The following is a 14958-nucleotide window of genomic DNA, read 5'->3' as shown; positions in this document are numbered from 1 at the left end:
AAAATAAACAATTATTTTAAGACGGAATTAATTGTTTGATCCACTAATTTTTAAGGCGCAGAGTGAAGTCACGAAGAGCAACAAGAATTACTTTTAAATTCTCCTCGGCCTCAACGTCAATCAAGTTACAATGGCTATCAAACTTTGGCGGAGGCTGGAATGCATTCAAGAAGAATTCAGGTTTGTTGATGAAATGCAGGTCCAGATATACGCCGATTTGACGGAGATGGTACTGCGATCTTCCACCGCCAAAACCTCCTCCGACACTGACCACGGCAGCTGCCTTATCAGCCCAACAGTTAGGTGCCATGGAGGCCCAGTCCATTGCATTCTTCAAAGGTGCTGTCATGTCGATAAACAAAATTAATATTCTCTTTTTTTTTCATATTTTGTTTATTCTAAAATAAAATTAATATTACAAAATTGATGTTTTGTTACTGTAGGTAATGCATTAACTTGTTTATTAGCTATGATTAAGGAATAATGTTATATTTAACATTTTCAATGTTATTTATTTGATTCGAGTTTTTTAATAGTATTAGACTATTAGTTCATTCATTTAATAAAACAATATATAATTCATATATTTTTTGAATTATTATCAAAAACATTATGGTCTATGCAATAAAAAAAACAGTCATATCATTTGGTCCTTTCATGCGGAATCGATGCTAGATTTTCTTAATTTCGAGTTATTTTTTGCTTGTATCTTGGGTTGTTTGTTAGTATTTTAGATCAAGTTGAAAGATCATATATTAACTTTGTTATATGACTTTCCAATGTAATTTACTCTTTATCAATAAATTCTATCTTTAGGGGAAAAAAATTCACTTATTTTTAGATTTTTCATTTCTGATCAAAATTAAATTTTTTGCCAATAGTAAGACACTTATCAAAGTTAGGCTAAAATTGATAAAACTAAAAAAATTGGTTTTATATGAACAAAGTTAAAATAATTTAACCTTTTTTGAATAAATAAGTATTTAAATTGGATACTTAGCTATAACTAAAATATATTTATCAAAATTAAGCTATAATTAATAAAATTAAAAGATTTAATCGGTATTTTAAAAATCTAAAAAATGTGCTCTTTTTGGATGAAAATACCTAAATATATGTATGCATGTATAAATATGGTAGAAGGTACAAATCTTTCAGATTATTAAAAAAAGCACATAATATTTTTTGATTTTTTCGGACCATTTAAGCTCCTAATGTTTTTAAATGGTGCAAACTTAAAACCCCCCACATAAATAACTAAAAATATGAGAGACTAAGTGTCTAAAAAATAAATAAAAGGGTTTAAATGTTCTTTTAAAAAAATTGAGCACTATATAAAAATATTAAGGGCTTAAGAAGCAAAAATAACTAAAATAACTTTTTTGCTCTTTCTAAATAATTTGATGGGTTTTTTGGTGCTTTAGCCTATTTATATTAAAGAAGATATGAAGGCTGCCAGTTACAACTTACCAGTAATGGAGTAATTATGCTCAGGAGAAGCAAAAAGGAAACTATCAGCTTTCACAATAGTTCGGCGAAAAGATTCGACAGCCGGCGGATATGCTCCGTCGACAATAAGATCGGTGTTTAGCATTGGTAGCTGGGAGATGTCCACGTGTTCAATTTGGATACCATTCACAGACTCCTTGCTAAGCTTAATTGCTAAATCCAAACAATAAATTAGATGTAAATAATCAAAGATACATTATAGAATAAAAAGATACTATTAGATTGTACCAGAACGAATGAGGCCTGTGTTGAGGGAAGATTTGCTGAGTGACCCGCTAAGAGCTGCAACTTCGACCGCCGGCGCCGCTGGACTAGCGGCTGCTGCCATGTTTACAACCGATAACATGCTCGAATGCTGCGTACGATAATATGTAAGAAAGTTTTCTCAATGTATTTTTTCTTTGTTGTTGTTCGAATAAATGAATGGTGGTCTCTTCCTTTATTGATTCTTTCGTTTTCTTTTGGATATGATTTATAATTTTATAGGAATAAGAATAATGAATCAAAACAATTGGAATAAAAATAAGTACTTTTCTCTTCTTTTGATTATTTAGAAAATTGTTAGACACCGTTTGAATTGGATGATTTTAAAATCTATAAATTTAATAAAATTTATAGAATGTAAAATTCACAAATTGACATTTTATACACTCGGATAGAACCTGAAATCAACGGATTTATAGAGATAATATTGAATAATAAAATATTCTACAATCTATAAGTATAAAAAATGGTGAATTTATCAACGAGCTGCAGCTCAAATGGTAGCAATTGGCATAAATATACTAGGTCGTCTATTCAATTCCTCCCACAAGCGCTCCTCCTTTTTAATTATAAAAAAATGGCGAATTTCAATTTTTCTACCTTTTAATAGGTAAATACATGAATTTTTTAAAAAATGATGGATTTTGACAATTTATAGATTCTCGTCACTTTTTATTATGCTATACAACAAATTTTGTTGAAATCTATAAAATTGTGTAAAGTGTATGAATTTTGACCATTCAAATTTCTTCAATTCAAATGGTGCTTTAAAGTATTTCACTATTACCCTATAGTGTCAACGACTCAAAAGAATATTCTTACTATTTGAGTTAACTATTTGGTCGTGAATAATTATTTAAATCTCTTGTTGACGTGGATGCACCGTTGGATCTATTTTATGCAAATATAGATTTATTTGGGTTTTTATCTTATATAATAGAAAATGTATAGAGCAAAAAATAACTTAAATAATACTAATAATATATTAATTTTTGTTTAAATTCTTCAAATCATAAACTGCGATTTATTTATTTATTTTTAATGACAACCATATAACATGATATCCACGTAAATATAACTAGAACATAATTCTTCAATTAAATTTAAAACTGATAAAATCATTTCTTTTATTATGATTGATAAATTAAAGTTACGAAAAAATTAAAGTTTTATTATATCATTGCGCTATTTCCATAAGAAAAACTGCACAAAACATTTTAACTAAAATGTCACAACACTCTTCAAAAACTAATACTATTAACTGTTGATTCGCTAGTTTTTAAGCCGCAAGGTGAAGTCACGAAGAGCAACGAGTATTGTTTTCAATTTCTCTTCGGCCTCAGCATCAATCAAGTTACCATCACTGTCAAACTTTGCCGGAGATTGGAATGCATTCAAGAAAAATTCAGGTCTGTTGATGAAATGTAGGTCCACAAAAACTCCGACTTGGCGAAGATGGTACTGCGATCTTCCACCGCCAAATCCTCCTCCAGCACTGATGATGGCAGCTGCCTTATCACCCCAACAATTAGGTGCCAAAGAGGCCCAGTCGATTGCATTCTTCAAAGGAACTGTCATCAAACGAAAAGCAAATCTTAAAAAATATCTATTCGGTTCAGCTGTTTCTCATAGTCAGTGGCTGTTAACTGTTTAAGGATCTAATTAAACAAAATTGAAGTTGGAGGACCCTATTAAACAAAAGTTAAAATTTCAAATGCAGTAGGAGTATATTGCGAAAAGAAAGAAAAAAATTACCTGCAATGGAGTAATTATTCTCAGGAGAAGCAAAAAGGAAACAATCAGCCATCAGAACTGCTCGGCGAAAAGATTCAACAGCCGGCGGATAAGCTCCGTCGACAATAAGATCGGTGTTTAGCATCGGTAGCTCAGAGATGTCTGCGTGTTCAATTTGGATACCATTCACAGACTCCTTACAAAGCTTAATTGCTAAATCCAAACAATAAACGTAAAAATCAAATCATTGCATTAAACCAAGATTAATTATTATAAGAATAAATTAAAGAGATTAAGTGTACCGGAACGAATGAGGCCTGTGTTGAAGGAAGATTTTCGGAGTGAGCCGCTAAGAGCTACAACTTTAATCGCTTGTGCCATTTTTGTTCTGATTTTTTATTTGTATGTGGAGAAGAATGTATCAGTATTCTATATATAAGTAAATTCAGGAATTAAAGAAAGATGAAGGACTGATTCTGAAAAAATCAACTGGTAAGATGGTCAAGAAAGTTCAAACAGCCGTCATACTTGGTTGTTATTTTCTAATAGCAGCAGAGCTAAAGCTGCCCTGTAAAATTTCGTCTTCTTAAACCCTTTTTTATTGTTTTGGTCTATCAAAAGTTTGAATAAATGAAGACTACTTAGTTTTTATTTAACTTGATCCCTAACAAATATTTTGTATTTTAGTAGTCTATCAACTATTTATTTTATACATTAAAAAAAACATAATTGTTTTAATTGGCATAAAACGACGACGTTTTTTGTATAAGGGGACCATATGAGTGCAGAATGAATCGTTAAGAGACTACTAAAATATAAAAATTTTTGGGGATTAATTGAAATAAAAGATAATAGTATAAGGAGTTTAGAATGAGTTGAGCCATAAATGAATCAACCAACTATCAATCTCATTTATTGATTTTTTTAGGTGTATTGATCTAAAATATTTTAAATTCTTGACATTTTATTTTAATTATAACCTACTTATAAAATTTTGAACAAAAAGGGTGCGTCTTTTCTAACGTTAACGGTTACGGATTTTTTTTAATGAAAATATAGCATACATTTAAATTTTTATCCTATGTAGAAATGTTTTTTAAAAGAAAAAAGTTTTAAGAAATAAATCCTTTTTTATTTTATTTAATTACATATTTAACTACGAATTACTATATAATTTGGTGTTTCAAATTACCATGAAATTTTAAATGAATTTTTAACTTTAGCATTTTAAATATAAATTATTAATTCTTTTTATAATATTAAAACACCAAACATGTTTTCAATAAAAATAATACTTATATGGATGGATGCAGGTAGAATATATATTTTAATGTCCATGTCATTCTTATAAAAAAAATATCTGGTGTTCCAAATTGAATAAGAATACCGTAATGTGCCAAAATTGAAAGTTCGTATCAGAATTGCAAAATATTTGTGGACTTCCTCTTTTATTAAAAAAGTGTAATTCTATAGAAAATTTAGACTACTGCCGACTTTTAACAACTCTAGTAAAAAATATTATTTTTATCAATTTTAACTTGAATTGAAAGTATTTAATTCTAATGATAGTCTAATTGCATTAAGTGAGACAAAGTATGTGCTTTTCTTATTGGGTTAATTGCATTAATCTAGCTTCATAAGACGTCACTAAAAGATATTGGCTACGTACTAAAAATATTTGTCATTGGAATAAAATATGACGTTGGACTGACAATTAGGTAGATTTTTGCGATTTATTCGAAGTTGTTAAGTAAATTTGTTTACTAAGATTAATAAAAAAATTACAAACAGAAACCATATTAGCCTCGTTGAAGTTTCAATGACGGGCATCTTGTCTTGAATTATGGTTCATCGCACCTTCAGCCATGGTGTCTTTGACTGAATATCGCCGTTGCTAAAGATGATCAATTAGTAAGACATATTTATTTACTTATAGTGTTATTATTTAAATTCGTATTAATTACAAAACACGTACTCATTTTAGAAAATAAATCTGAACATTCTCATTCACCATAAAAGTGACAAATTCTCATCTAATTATATGAATTATTAGTCATATGAAACTCGAATTTAGAACTTCAACAAATTAAAACTATCACAAGTGAAGATACCAACCAAATAACTGCTTGATTGGCATAAATGGATGAGCCTATATTACAGCATAACTTAACATTTTTCTTTGAGTCGCAAAGTAAAGGCATATAAGCTCAGGAGAACTTGTTTTAGTCTCTCCTTTGAAGCTGGATCAATCAAGTTGCCATCACTGTCGAATTTTGTAGGAGGCGCAAATGCATTCACGTAAAGCTCAGGTTTGTTGATAAAATGGAGGTCCAGGAACACTCCAATTTGGCGAAGATGGTATTGGGATCGACCACCACCGAAACTTCCTCCAGCACTCACAACTGCAGCGGCTTTATCAGCCCAACAGTTTGGCGATCTAGATGCCCAATCAATTGCATTTTTCAATGGAGCTATACCAAAATAAATGAGAAAAAGAAATTTTAAAAAATAATATAAGTAATCTATAGAAGCAATGCAGAAAATAATCCTACTGTGTCGTGAACTTTCTCAATCTTCGAGTTCAAGGCTGCACTCTCTCTCTTTTTGACAATTCAAAACATTAATGCTTAGCAGTGGAGGGGATTATAATAGAGTAGTATAGTCTGAAATGAAAAACACCGGCACCATAACAACTTATAGCATGATGGTCAAAAGACTCAAAACCTATGTTTCATGGAAATAGAACATTAAAATGGAAAAACTGACACTCGAAAACAGTAAAACGATATCTTTTAAAAGTATAAGTTATTTCAGAAACATTTTTAAAAACAAAACGCTAAAACATGCGACTTGATAAATTTCCATGCAACATAGATCAGATACACTCGTGAGGAATTAGGCCAATTTGCAATGAGAAAGATGTTAACATAAAACATAAATGAGGCATCCCATTGTCTACTCCAACTGTTGTGATAAATCAAACTAGATAATAACAAACTTGCAGAAAAATTTCTGCAGCTACTGTGAAACTTTGTTAGGAACGGACCAGGGGAGAAGTTAAAGCAATGCTGAAAACAGCCAGTATTTTTGAATAAACTAGTAATCCAAAGATTAGCAGCAAATTTACGCTCCGCCTATTTAACTACTGTCCGAACGACAAGGCACTTCTTGCTTAAGTACTCTTCTTAATGATAATAGTTTGAACAAAGGGTCAACGCGGCTCTCAAACTTATCTCGAAATCGAATAAGTCTATTTTAACTTTTTGGGTCAATTAGACCCAAAACTTGTGTTTTCGGATCAATTTGATCCCGAGGCAACAGTTTGTGAACATACATATTACTAACAAGTTATATTGTAAACTTATCAAGTACTACATTTCAGTAATTAGCTTCCATCTTCGAAAACTAATCGAGTTCCATTTCCGTATTCTAACATTTCAATTTCCTTTTCTATGCACGATTAATCATCACATAGTAAAAAATTGTAAATTCTGAACAATAATTATTGGCATAGGAGCATATAAATTATGAAAAGAAGGGAAAAAATGTACCAGTGATAGAATAATTATATTCAGGGGAAGCAAAAATGAAGCTATCAGCTTCACGAATTCTTTGCCGGAAAGCTTCAACAACCGGCGGGAAAGAACCGGCGGGACCTTCAAGATCAGTATTAAGCATAGGCAGTGGCGAAATGTCTATGTAATCGATTTGAATTCCCTTCACTGACTCCTTGGTTAGCTCAATCGCTTCAAATTCAAACAAAAATCAACCAAATCAACATAAAATCAAAAACAACACTTCAAATATTATTTGAAATGGGTTTTTATTTTACCATAACGAATGAGACCGCGATTATAGGAGGCTTTGCGGAGAGAACCACAGAGAGCGGCGACTTTAATCACCGGGTCGGTTCCGATTGTTGTCTCCATAGTTCTCTCCGGTTGCTGCCGTTGAAGAGTGCTGGGCGAGTATGTCCGATTGGTTCATTTTTATTTATAGAAACAAAAATTATTATTATAGATTTATTGGGATAAGGTATAAAAACGACCCTAATGTTTACCCAAAATTTCACATGACCCTTTATGTTTTTTGAATCTCAATTAGGATCCACATATTGCCACTAAAGAGCAAAAATGACCCTAATGTGTTGAGAATTAAAATTTAAACTCATATGATTAAATTTTAATGTTAAACTGAGGGGAATTTTTGCACCTTTTAAGTCATTTTTCATCTCAATGGCAACATTAAAATAATTTATGTATTTTTCTGCTGATGTATATAAAAAAAGTTTTTTATATCTTTCTTATAAATTTTTCATTTAAATATTTTACCAATCAAATAACTTTCTTTAGATTCTCCGTCTTTATTATTTTTACTCCATTTAATATCCATTTAAGTTTAATTTTTATGAATTTAATGTATTACATCATTTGTTATATGACTCTTTGTAGCCAAAAGCATAGCAGCATTCAATTAAGATTTATTGTAATTTTTGTCCAAATATTAAGATAGAATTGAAATTTTTTCTAGTTGTTTTTCTCAACAATAAAATTATGCATTTTGACAAAAAAATATCGTTTGAGTTTGATATTATAGTTTTGAATTGAATAAAAGACCATTTTGTTCGTGAATTTGACATAAAATATCAAATAAGATAAATTAATGACCTTAAAACAATAATACTCTAAAATTTAATAAAATGTCTCGTCTTATCTCTTCTCCTCTAACTTTTTCAATAATTTTATGTTAATTCATTTTCTATCATCTCTTTTAAGGAGTAAAATGAGCTAAAATGACAAATTTTAGGGTGTTTGTTTCAAAATCGCGAATTTAGGTCTTATTTGATCTTTTGTATTAAGTTCAAGAGGCGAAATAAATATTTGTTGGTTTCTAATTCCAACAACGTAAATAACTAAATATTTCTTATTTCTATTATAAAAAAATATAAAAGAAAAAAATTTATAAGAAAATACTTCTATAATTCATTTCTAAAGAATGAAGAATCTAATAATATCACAATCAATCCATTTTAATTAAATTTTCGAAAAAAGACCAATTTTTCAATTTAATTTTAATATTTAATACCGGCCGGTTAAAAACGAGTCCGGAATTCAGTGAATGAAATAATAGATGCTCACTGTTAGTTTGTCGAACTAAGTCCGGATTCGATGTTTGATTAAATATTAATATTAAACATTACACTTTCGGAGTAATATTAATCGGAACCATTTCAAAAATTAATATGAATAAAAAAATTAACAAAATTATGTTCTTTTAATCTGATTTTATTTGTTTTAATCAATAAAAATTGATAATTTTATAAAAATAAAAATAGATACTCCCTCTCTATCAATTATTTTTCTTAAAATAGCTCCACTCTTTATAAAAAAGTAGGCCAAATGTTGTAAAAAGGTCAAAACTTTCACAAAAATTTCACAAAAGTCCTGACCTTTCAATTTTGTCGATTTTGGCCAAAAACCGATTATTTGGTTTCACAAAAGTCCTGACCTTTCAATTTTGTCGATTTTGGCCAAAAATAAATTATTTGGTTTCACAAAAGTCTTGACCTTTCAATATTTGATATGCCACATAGGCGCCACATAGGCGCCACATAGGCGTTACATAGGCAAATTGAAATCAAATTGAGAATTGGCTACAACTGAAACCAAATAATTTGTTTTTGGCCAAAATCGACAAAATTGAAAGGTCAGGACTTTTATGAAACTTTTATAAAAAGTTTGGCCTTTTTACAACATTTGACCTAAAAAGTATCATAATAATGAAATCTCTGTAAACCTATTCAACATTCACATGTAGTAGTCCGCAATTAGAGATTAATTTAAGTAACGAGTTACATAAACAAAGACTATATATTTGAAAGAAAAAAATGTCTATTGATTGAGGGAGGCGGCTTTGTTCAATTTCAATTATGGCTGTTCAGATTTGTTCTATATTTGAAGGTTTTATTTTTATATGTTTGAATGTATACGATGAAAAAGAAAAGCTGTCTTAATACACAACTTGATTTATATTTAATTTTGCTTACTTTTCCTTGTTTTAATACCATCCATGGTAAAAAAAAGATGCAACTACTCCCTTTGTTGTTTTCTAAATACCATTTTCGAACAAACCACACATATAAAAAAAATTAATAATTGAAATTAAAAATTTATTTGTAATTTTAAAATTTAGATTTAATTATAAAATTAATCGGATCATAATATCTAAATTATTTAAAAAAAACATATTTATCAAAACGATTAAAATTATACAATATTATTTTGCTAAAAAACATTTAAAGTATAATAGAGGAACTCTAAGTGGAAATGAACTCTTTAATTATGTGAGGTCGCACTATATTCACGTATTCAACTATTTAAAATTTAAGTTTAAAATTTTATTTTACGTAAAAGACTTATCCTATTAAAATAATTTGGATATTAAAAATCTAAAAATGTCTTCAGAACTCTCATATATACCATAATACAAAAAAATAATAGGTCCTATGAAATATTTTATATTGTTAATATTTTTCATAGTGGCTCTAACAAAAACACATATTGTGTGTATATAATCGATTTTGCCTTGATTTGCTTTCTTTTTTGTTTGCTTCCTCTTCTTAATAGTTAATCAGAATTTGTTTTTTTATTTATACATTTTCCCCTTTGTAGGTTCTTTATTTCCTTTTTCTTTATCTAATCTTCCATTTTCAACAACAATTACAGAAATAACACTTCTTTTACTAATACTAAGCATTTTCAATTTCTATAAGACCAAAGTTCATTAACTTGATTAAGAAACATGAATGCACCTTCACAAAATTGGAAAATGTGCCAAGACAACTAAAAATGCAGTCATATAGTAATAAAAAAATGGAAGATTATAATATTTATAAGTTTATAAAATTCAGATTTTAGTTGACTTTTTTTATAATTATTTTATTTTATTTTATATTTTATAATAAAAATATAATTTGAGCTAATTTTTTAAAATGAAATACATAAATTTCTTCTAATGAAAGCTAAACATAATCCAGAAAAATCATTTCAAAATTAATTTAAAAATACGCATGAACTATACATTAATTTGTATAATTTATTTACTATTTAACAGTTTTTTTGTTAAAGTCGAGTGTTCAGTTATTTTCACAAACGTCTTTTTTTATCCAAAAAGAGAAAAAAGCGGAGTCTTTTAAATTATAAAAAAAGAAAAAAATTAATTCGGAAAAAATATATATAAAAAAACTGTTATATTCACACATCGGAAAAGAAAAAGAAAAGAATTGCTACTGAGTTTGTTTGTACTTTGTATTAGAAAAAGACAGATTTTCTTTTTAAAAGAAGAGAAAAGAAACCGACTTGTTAGAATCTGTATTTTAATTTGTTGATCAAAACAAAGCTTATACGAATCCGAAATTTTGATGGTACGTTTTCTATTTCCTTCTAAACTCACACTCATCATATTTATTTTTGAAATCATCAAAGCATGGGAGTTTTGATAGATTGTTCGGCTTGTTTTTCTTTTGTGCATGTCAATTTGTTGCATTCATCTGAATCATCAGCATTGACTTTTTAATCACTGTTACTCAAACTTGAGAGCTTGAGATTTGATGGGTTGGCTTAAATAGTATTTAAAACTCGTGTGTTTATGGCTGTGCTGTATTATATATTGAACTGTTCATTGGATGATTTAAGAGATTTTATGGAATGAATTTGATGTGATTTTTTGTTTTCTTTTCTCTGTTTGGGTACAGAACAACTCATTCAATTGATGTTTCCCGAATCGAAAACGTGTCAGAAACTTGCTTTTCGGACATGAAACTTCATTTTTATCATAAATTATTTTGAAATAACACTGTTTCGCTGTGGCCATGTTCGAGTTCTGTTCTCTGTATCTGTGCTACCAGTTAGATTTTTAAAAAGTTGGAAACTTTGTCAATGATTGTTTATGGTGGCATTGTTTTTGTGTGCTTCTAGTCACTGTGTAACGGTCTATATCTTTTGATGGTCTAATCCTTGATAATTATGTTCTTGATGTAGGTTCTAATTGATTTGCAGGTTACTTATTGGGGAGTTTATCCATTGTTATCTCCTCAATTGACTACGAGTTTGTATCAGATAAATGTAGTGTCTTGAACTTTTAGTTTATTACGGTGTCTGGTTAATTTTAGAAGATCCTAGGTGGTAATAAGGTTGCTGGATTTTGATTTTGATTTGGTACTAGTTGTAAAGGATATTGGATTTTTATTTGACAGTCATTGATGATCGAGAGAAAGGCAATGGGGCGTGCTTCACCATTGCTTTTTGTTTTATTGGTTCTCGGCTTTTTCTTTGCCACGTATAATCTAGTTACCATGATGATGCAAAATAGATATGTTGGAAAATGGACGGATGTTGGTTCAGATCGTGAAGTGTTTATTGATCCTGTTATTGAAAGGCCTGAAGATGCCAAGAAATCAACAAATGTCAAAATGCCATTTCATGTTGCCTTAACAGCTACTGATGCTCCTTACAGCAAATGGCAATGCCGCATCATGTATTACTGGTATAAGCAGAAAAAGGAACTTCCTGGTTCGGACATGGGGGGATTCACACGGATTTTGCACTCGGGAAAACCTGACAATTTGATGGATGAGATTCCTACTTTTGTAGTTGATCCTCTTCCAGCCGGCCTTGATAGGGTAAGACCCTACTTCCTTCCTTGTTGGCTGAGAGTTCCTAACCAGACTTACTTGTTTTTCTAAATGCTATAGTTTTATTAGGATAGCTAATTGCTCGTGATTTTCTTGTTTGAGCCCTGTCGTAATCCTATTCTTTAGAATGGACAGTCAGGTATTACCTCGGAGATTTATATAATCATTTTTGTTAGGAAGCTAGTTAGAAACAAGTTGAAGAAACTTGGGAAGTACTTTGATTCATCTTTAATGAAATTGTTCATTTTCATTTCATTATGATACAAATTATTCACCATTTGCGTGTTGTAATTAGCTACTGAGTGGAGGAACAAGAAACTAACTATTTACATTGCTTGCTTAAGTTATCTTTAGTTTTTTTTGTGGGAACTTAATTTTAGCTTTCAATTTCTTCGTATATGCTTTGAAACTCAAGTATGGTTAAATGGCTTGCTTGTTTAGTGACTCCATTATCACCAATCACGAGTAACTTCTCTACAGTGCTCTCTTCTGTTTCAATTCTCCTGCATTTTCTATATGAACTTCAGTTTATTCGTCATATGAATCCGTCTTAATGATACTTCTTGTGATGTGGGTTTGAAATCTGTATCCAGGGTTATGTAGTCTTAAACAGACCTTGGGCTTTTGTGCAATGGCTGGAAAAGGCTACAATTAAGGAAGAGTGAGCTTTTTTCACATCTAAGTTAGTTGATTCAATTATCACCTCCTCCTCTCTACTTGAATGTTGTCATGCAATTGATGCAGATATATACTGATGGCAGAACCTGATCACGTATTTGTAAATCCTCTTCCGAATTTAGCACATGGAGAGTATCCAGCCGCTTTCCCATTTTTTTACATTAAACCTGCTGAGAATGAAGAGACGGTGAGGAAGTATTACCCGGCAGAGAAAGGCCCTGTTACAAATGTTGATCCCATTGGCAATTCTCCTGTCATTATCAAGAAGGTAAATCTCCTGTTTTGACCCTGTAATGGGTTCTAATTAGTGAATACATTATTTACATATGTATAAGTGCTTTTTGGGTATTAGTTTAAGTTTTGCTATTTTTTCCCGTGTTTCTATTGGGAGAAAAGAAAATGAATCACAGTTGGCATTTAACTATTCAGGAAATGCTCGAGAAAATTGCGCCTACATGGATGAATGTTTCTCTGCAAATGAAAAATGACCAAGAGACTGATAAAACATTTGGCTGGGTGCTGGAAATGTAAGAATATGAGGAAATGACTTTCAATCAACTACATGCTAAATTTTGATTATAAATTGAAAATTAGAAAACAGTTGTTGTATTAATATACTTATGTTGTTTTTTTGTTTTTCTTCCATCTTGGTGAATTAAGGTATGCATATGCTGTAGCGTCAGCTTTGCATGGCGTTCAGCACATTCTCCGGAAAGACTTTATGCTGCAGGTTTGATTTTCAGGCTGAATTTAGTATGTACTTTCGGCTGTTCTGTTGAAATTTTAGGTGCGGCATGAGTTTTATTTCGTAAAGCAGATTATAAGATTTTCAATGGTTTAAATGCAGCCCCCTTGGGATTTGGAAATTGGAAAAAAGTTTATCATTCATTATACTTATGGATGTGACTACAATTTAAAGGTAAATGAAGTGAAGAGATGCCAAAAAATTATAAAATTATTGAGCTTCTGATTCCTTTATATTAAACTCATTGTTTTTTTCTGTAATTTTTTTTTTTAAAAACCTACATCTATAACATAGTTTATCTTTGTTGGTATTATAACATGTTGAGGTATACTTAATGTCCAGGGTGAGCTAACATATGGTAAAATCGGAGAGTGGCGATTTGACAAGAGATCCCATCTACGCGGACCTCCCCCGAAGAATATCCCGTTGCCCCCTCCAGGGGTTCCTGAAAGTGTGGTATGAATCAAGTTGACTAGATATTACTTTTCCCTTTGTTTCCTGCTTGTTTAAAAGATACAGTATGTCAACTGGAAAATGGTTGTGAAATTTATGTGTTATTTTCTAGTGTACAAAATTTAAGCTTTCTTATCAGTCATATACAGTGGCAGAGCCAGGGTTCTTACTTAGGGGGGCAAAAAATTTGCTTTCCTTGCTTGGCCGAAAGACATAGGCTATTTTTTCTAGTTCTTTACAAAAAATACCTAAAAAGTTAAAAATATTAGTAAAAACACAGTTTAGTGCACGACTTGTCACCTCTTCTTATGCTGATTGTATTTTAGTTGTTGGAATATAGAGTGCAAATGAAATATTCAAGTTAATTCTATGTGAAATTGTGATGTTAATTTGTTTTGTTTTGGTGGTCATACATATGTATAGGTGACTCTTGTAAAGATGGTGAATGAAGCTACTGCCAACATTCCCAATTGGGACACATAGTTGATGCCACTTATCACTGCCCCAGGTGAATGTAACTTTCATTTTTTAGATGCTCAAATTTTGATCTTTAGTTCTTGAGAAACCTCAGGTTAATCATTTTCATTAAGGAATAGAGAAATATAGATGTAAAATATGAAAGTTGTTTCATTTCTCAATCTAGAATTAGTTCCCTTACTAAGAATTCTATGGTCTCCCTTTACTTATTCCTGACAGATGATTTAGTTAGGCGTTTGCAATTCGTAAGTAGAATTATTTTTATTTTTGAGGTAAATACGTAAACTTCCCTTGTTTTTATAAAATCGGTTAAGATCGGATTTAAATAAAATAATTTTTTTAGTTTTATTGGATTGGAATAATGGGCATCTCTGAAAATAAGATGGGAGGTCATGTGATGTTCTGA

General features: G+C 30.4%; 4 protein-coding genes across 6 annotated transcripts; 1 reads left to right on the top strand and 3 right to left on the bottom strand.

Annotated features, from left to right (window-relative positions):
- Nucleotides 1-11: 11 nt before the first annotated feature.
- Nucleotides 12-1971, bottom strand: LOC126680068 (NADPH:quinone oxidoreductase-like). The gene is made up of 3 exons (XM_050375110.2): nucleotides 1738-1971; nucleotides 1471-1662; nucleotides 12-342 (listed from the first exon to the last, which is right to left on the bottom strand). The coding sequence occupies exons 1-3, from the start codon at nucleotides 1853-1855 to the stop codon at nucleotides 44-46; spliced, it is 609 nt and encodes a 202-aa protein (XP_050231067.1). The 5' UTR covers nucleotides 1856-1971; the 3' UTR covers nucleotides 12-43.
- An 899-nt stretch (nucleotides 1972-2870) lies between these two features.
- Nucleotides 2871-4034, bottom strand: LOC126680069 (NAD(P)H:quinone oxidoreductase-like). The gene is made up of 3 exons (XM_050375111.1): nucleotides 3810-4034; nucleotides 3529-3720; nucleotides 2871-3344 (listed from the first exon to the last, which is right to left on the bottom strand). Exons 1-3 carry the CDS (start codon nucleotides 3886-3888, stop codon nucleotides 3046-3048), a joined length of 570 nt encoding a protein of 189 aa, XP_050231068.1. The 5' UTR covers nucleotides 3889-4034; the 3' UTR covers nucleotides 2871-3045.
- A 1479-nt stretch (nucleotides 4035-5513) lies between these two features.
- Nucleotides 5514-7497, bottom strand: LOC126679845 (NADPH:quinone oxidoreductase-like). Its single transcript, XM_050374852.1, has 3 exons — nucleotides 7340-7497; nucleotides 7059-7253; nucleotides 5514-5978 (listed from the first exon to the last, which is right to left on the bottom strand). The coding sequence occupies exons 1-3, from the start codon at nucleotides 7434-7436 to the stop codon at nucleotides 5674-5676; spliced, it is 597 nt and encodes a 198-aa protein (XP_050230809.1). The 5' UTR covers nucleotides 7437-7497; the 3' UTR covers nucleotides 5514-5673.
- A 3295-nt stretch (nucleotides 7498-10792) lies between these two features.
- LOC126679813 (hydroxyproline O-arabinosyltransferase 3-like) lies at nucleotides 10793-14900 on the top strand. Of its 3 annotated transcripts, XM_050374808.2 has the most exons (10): nucleotides 10793-10930; nucleotides 11565-12187; nucleotides 12793-12860; nucleotides 12944-13145; nucleotides 13307-13404; nucleotides 13538-13607; nucleotides 13725-13796; nucleotides 13965-14078; nucleotides 14499-14583; nucleotides 14772-14900. In XM_050374808.2, the coding sequence occupies exons 2-9, from the start codon at nucleotides 11768-11770 to the stop codon at nucleotides 14556-14558; spliced, it is 1104 nt and encodes a 367-aa protein (XP_050230765.1). In that variant the 5' UTR covers nucleotides 10793-10930; nucleotides 11565-11767; the 3' UTR covers nucleotides 14559-14583; nucleotides 14772-14900. The 3 variants fall into 3 exon arrangements, with proteins under 3 accessions (XP_050230765.1, XP_050230761.1, XP_050230762.1); XM_050374804.2 differs by lacking the exon at nucleotides 14772-14900 and having other exon boundaries at nucleotides 14499-14739; XM_050374805.2 differs by lacking the exon at nucleotides 14772-14900 and having other exon boundaries at nucleotides 11547-12187; nucleotides 14499-14739.
- The last annotated feature ends 58 nt before the right edge of the window (nucleotides 14901-14958 follow it).

This window comes from Mercurialis annua, linkage group LG5 (assembly GCF_937616625.2).
Source record: "Mercurialis annua linkage group LG5, ddMerAnnu1.2, whole genome shotgun sequence".
Classification (NCBI taxonomy): domain Eukaryota; kingdom Viridiplantae; phylum Streptophyta; class Magnoliopsida; order Malpighiales; family Euphorbiaceae; genus Mercurialis; species Mercurialis annua.
This window is presented reverse-complemented; position numbering and strand designations above follow the sequence as displayed.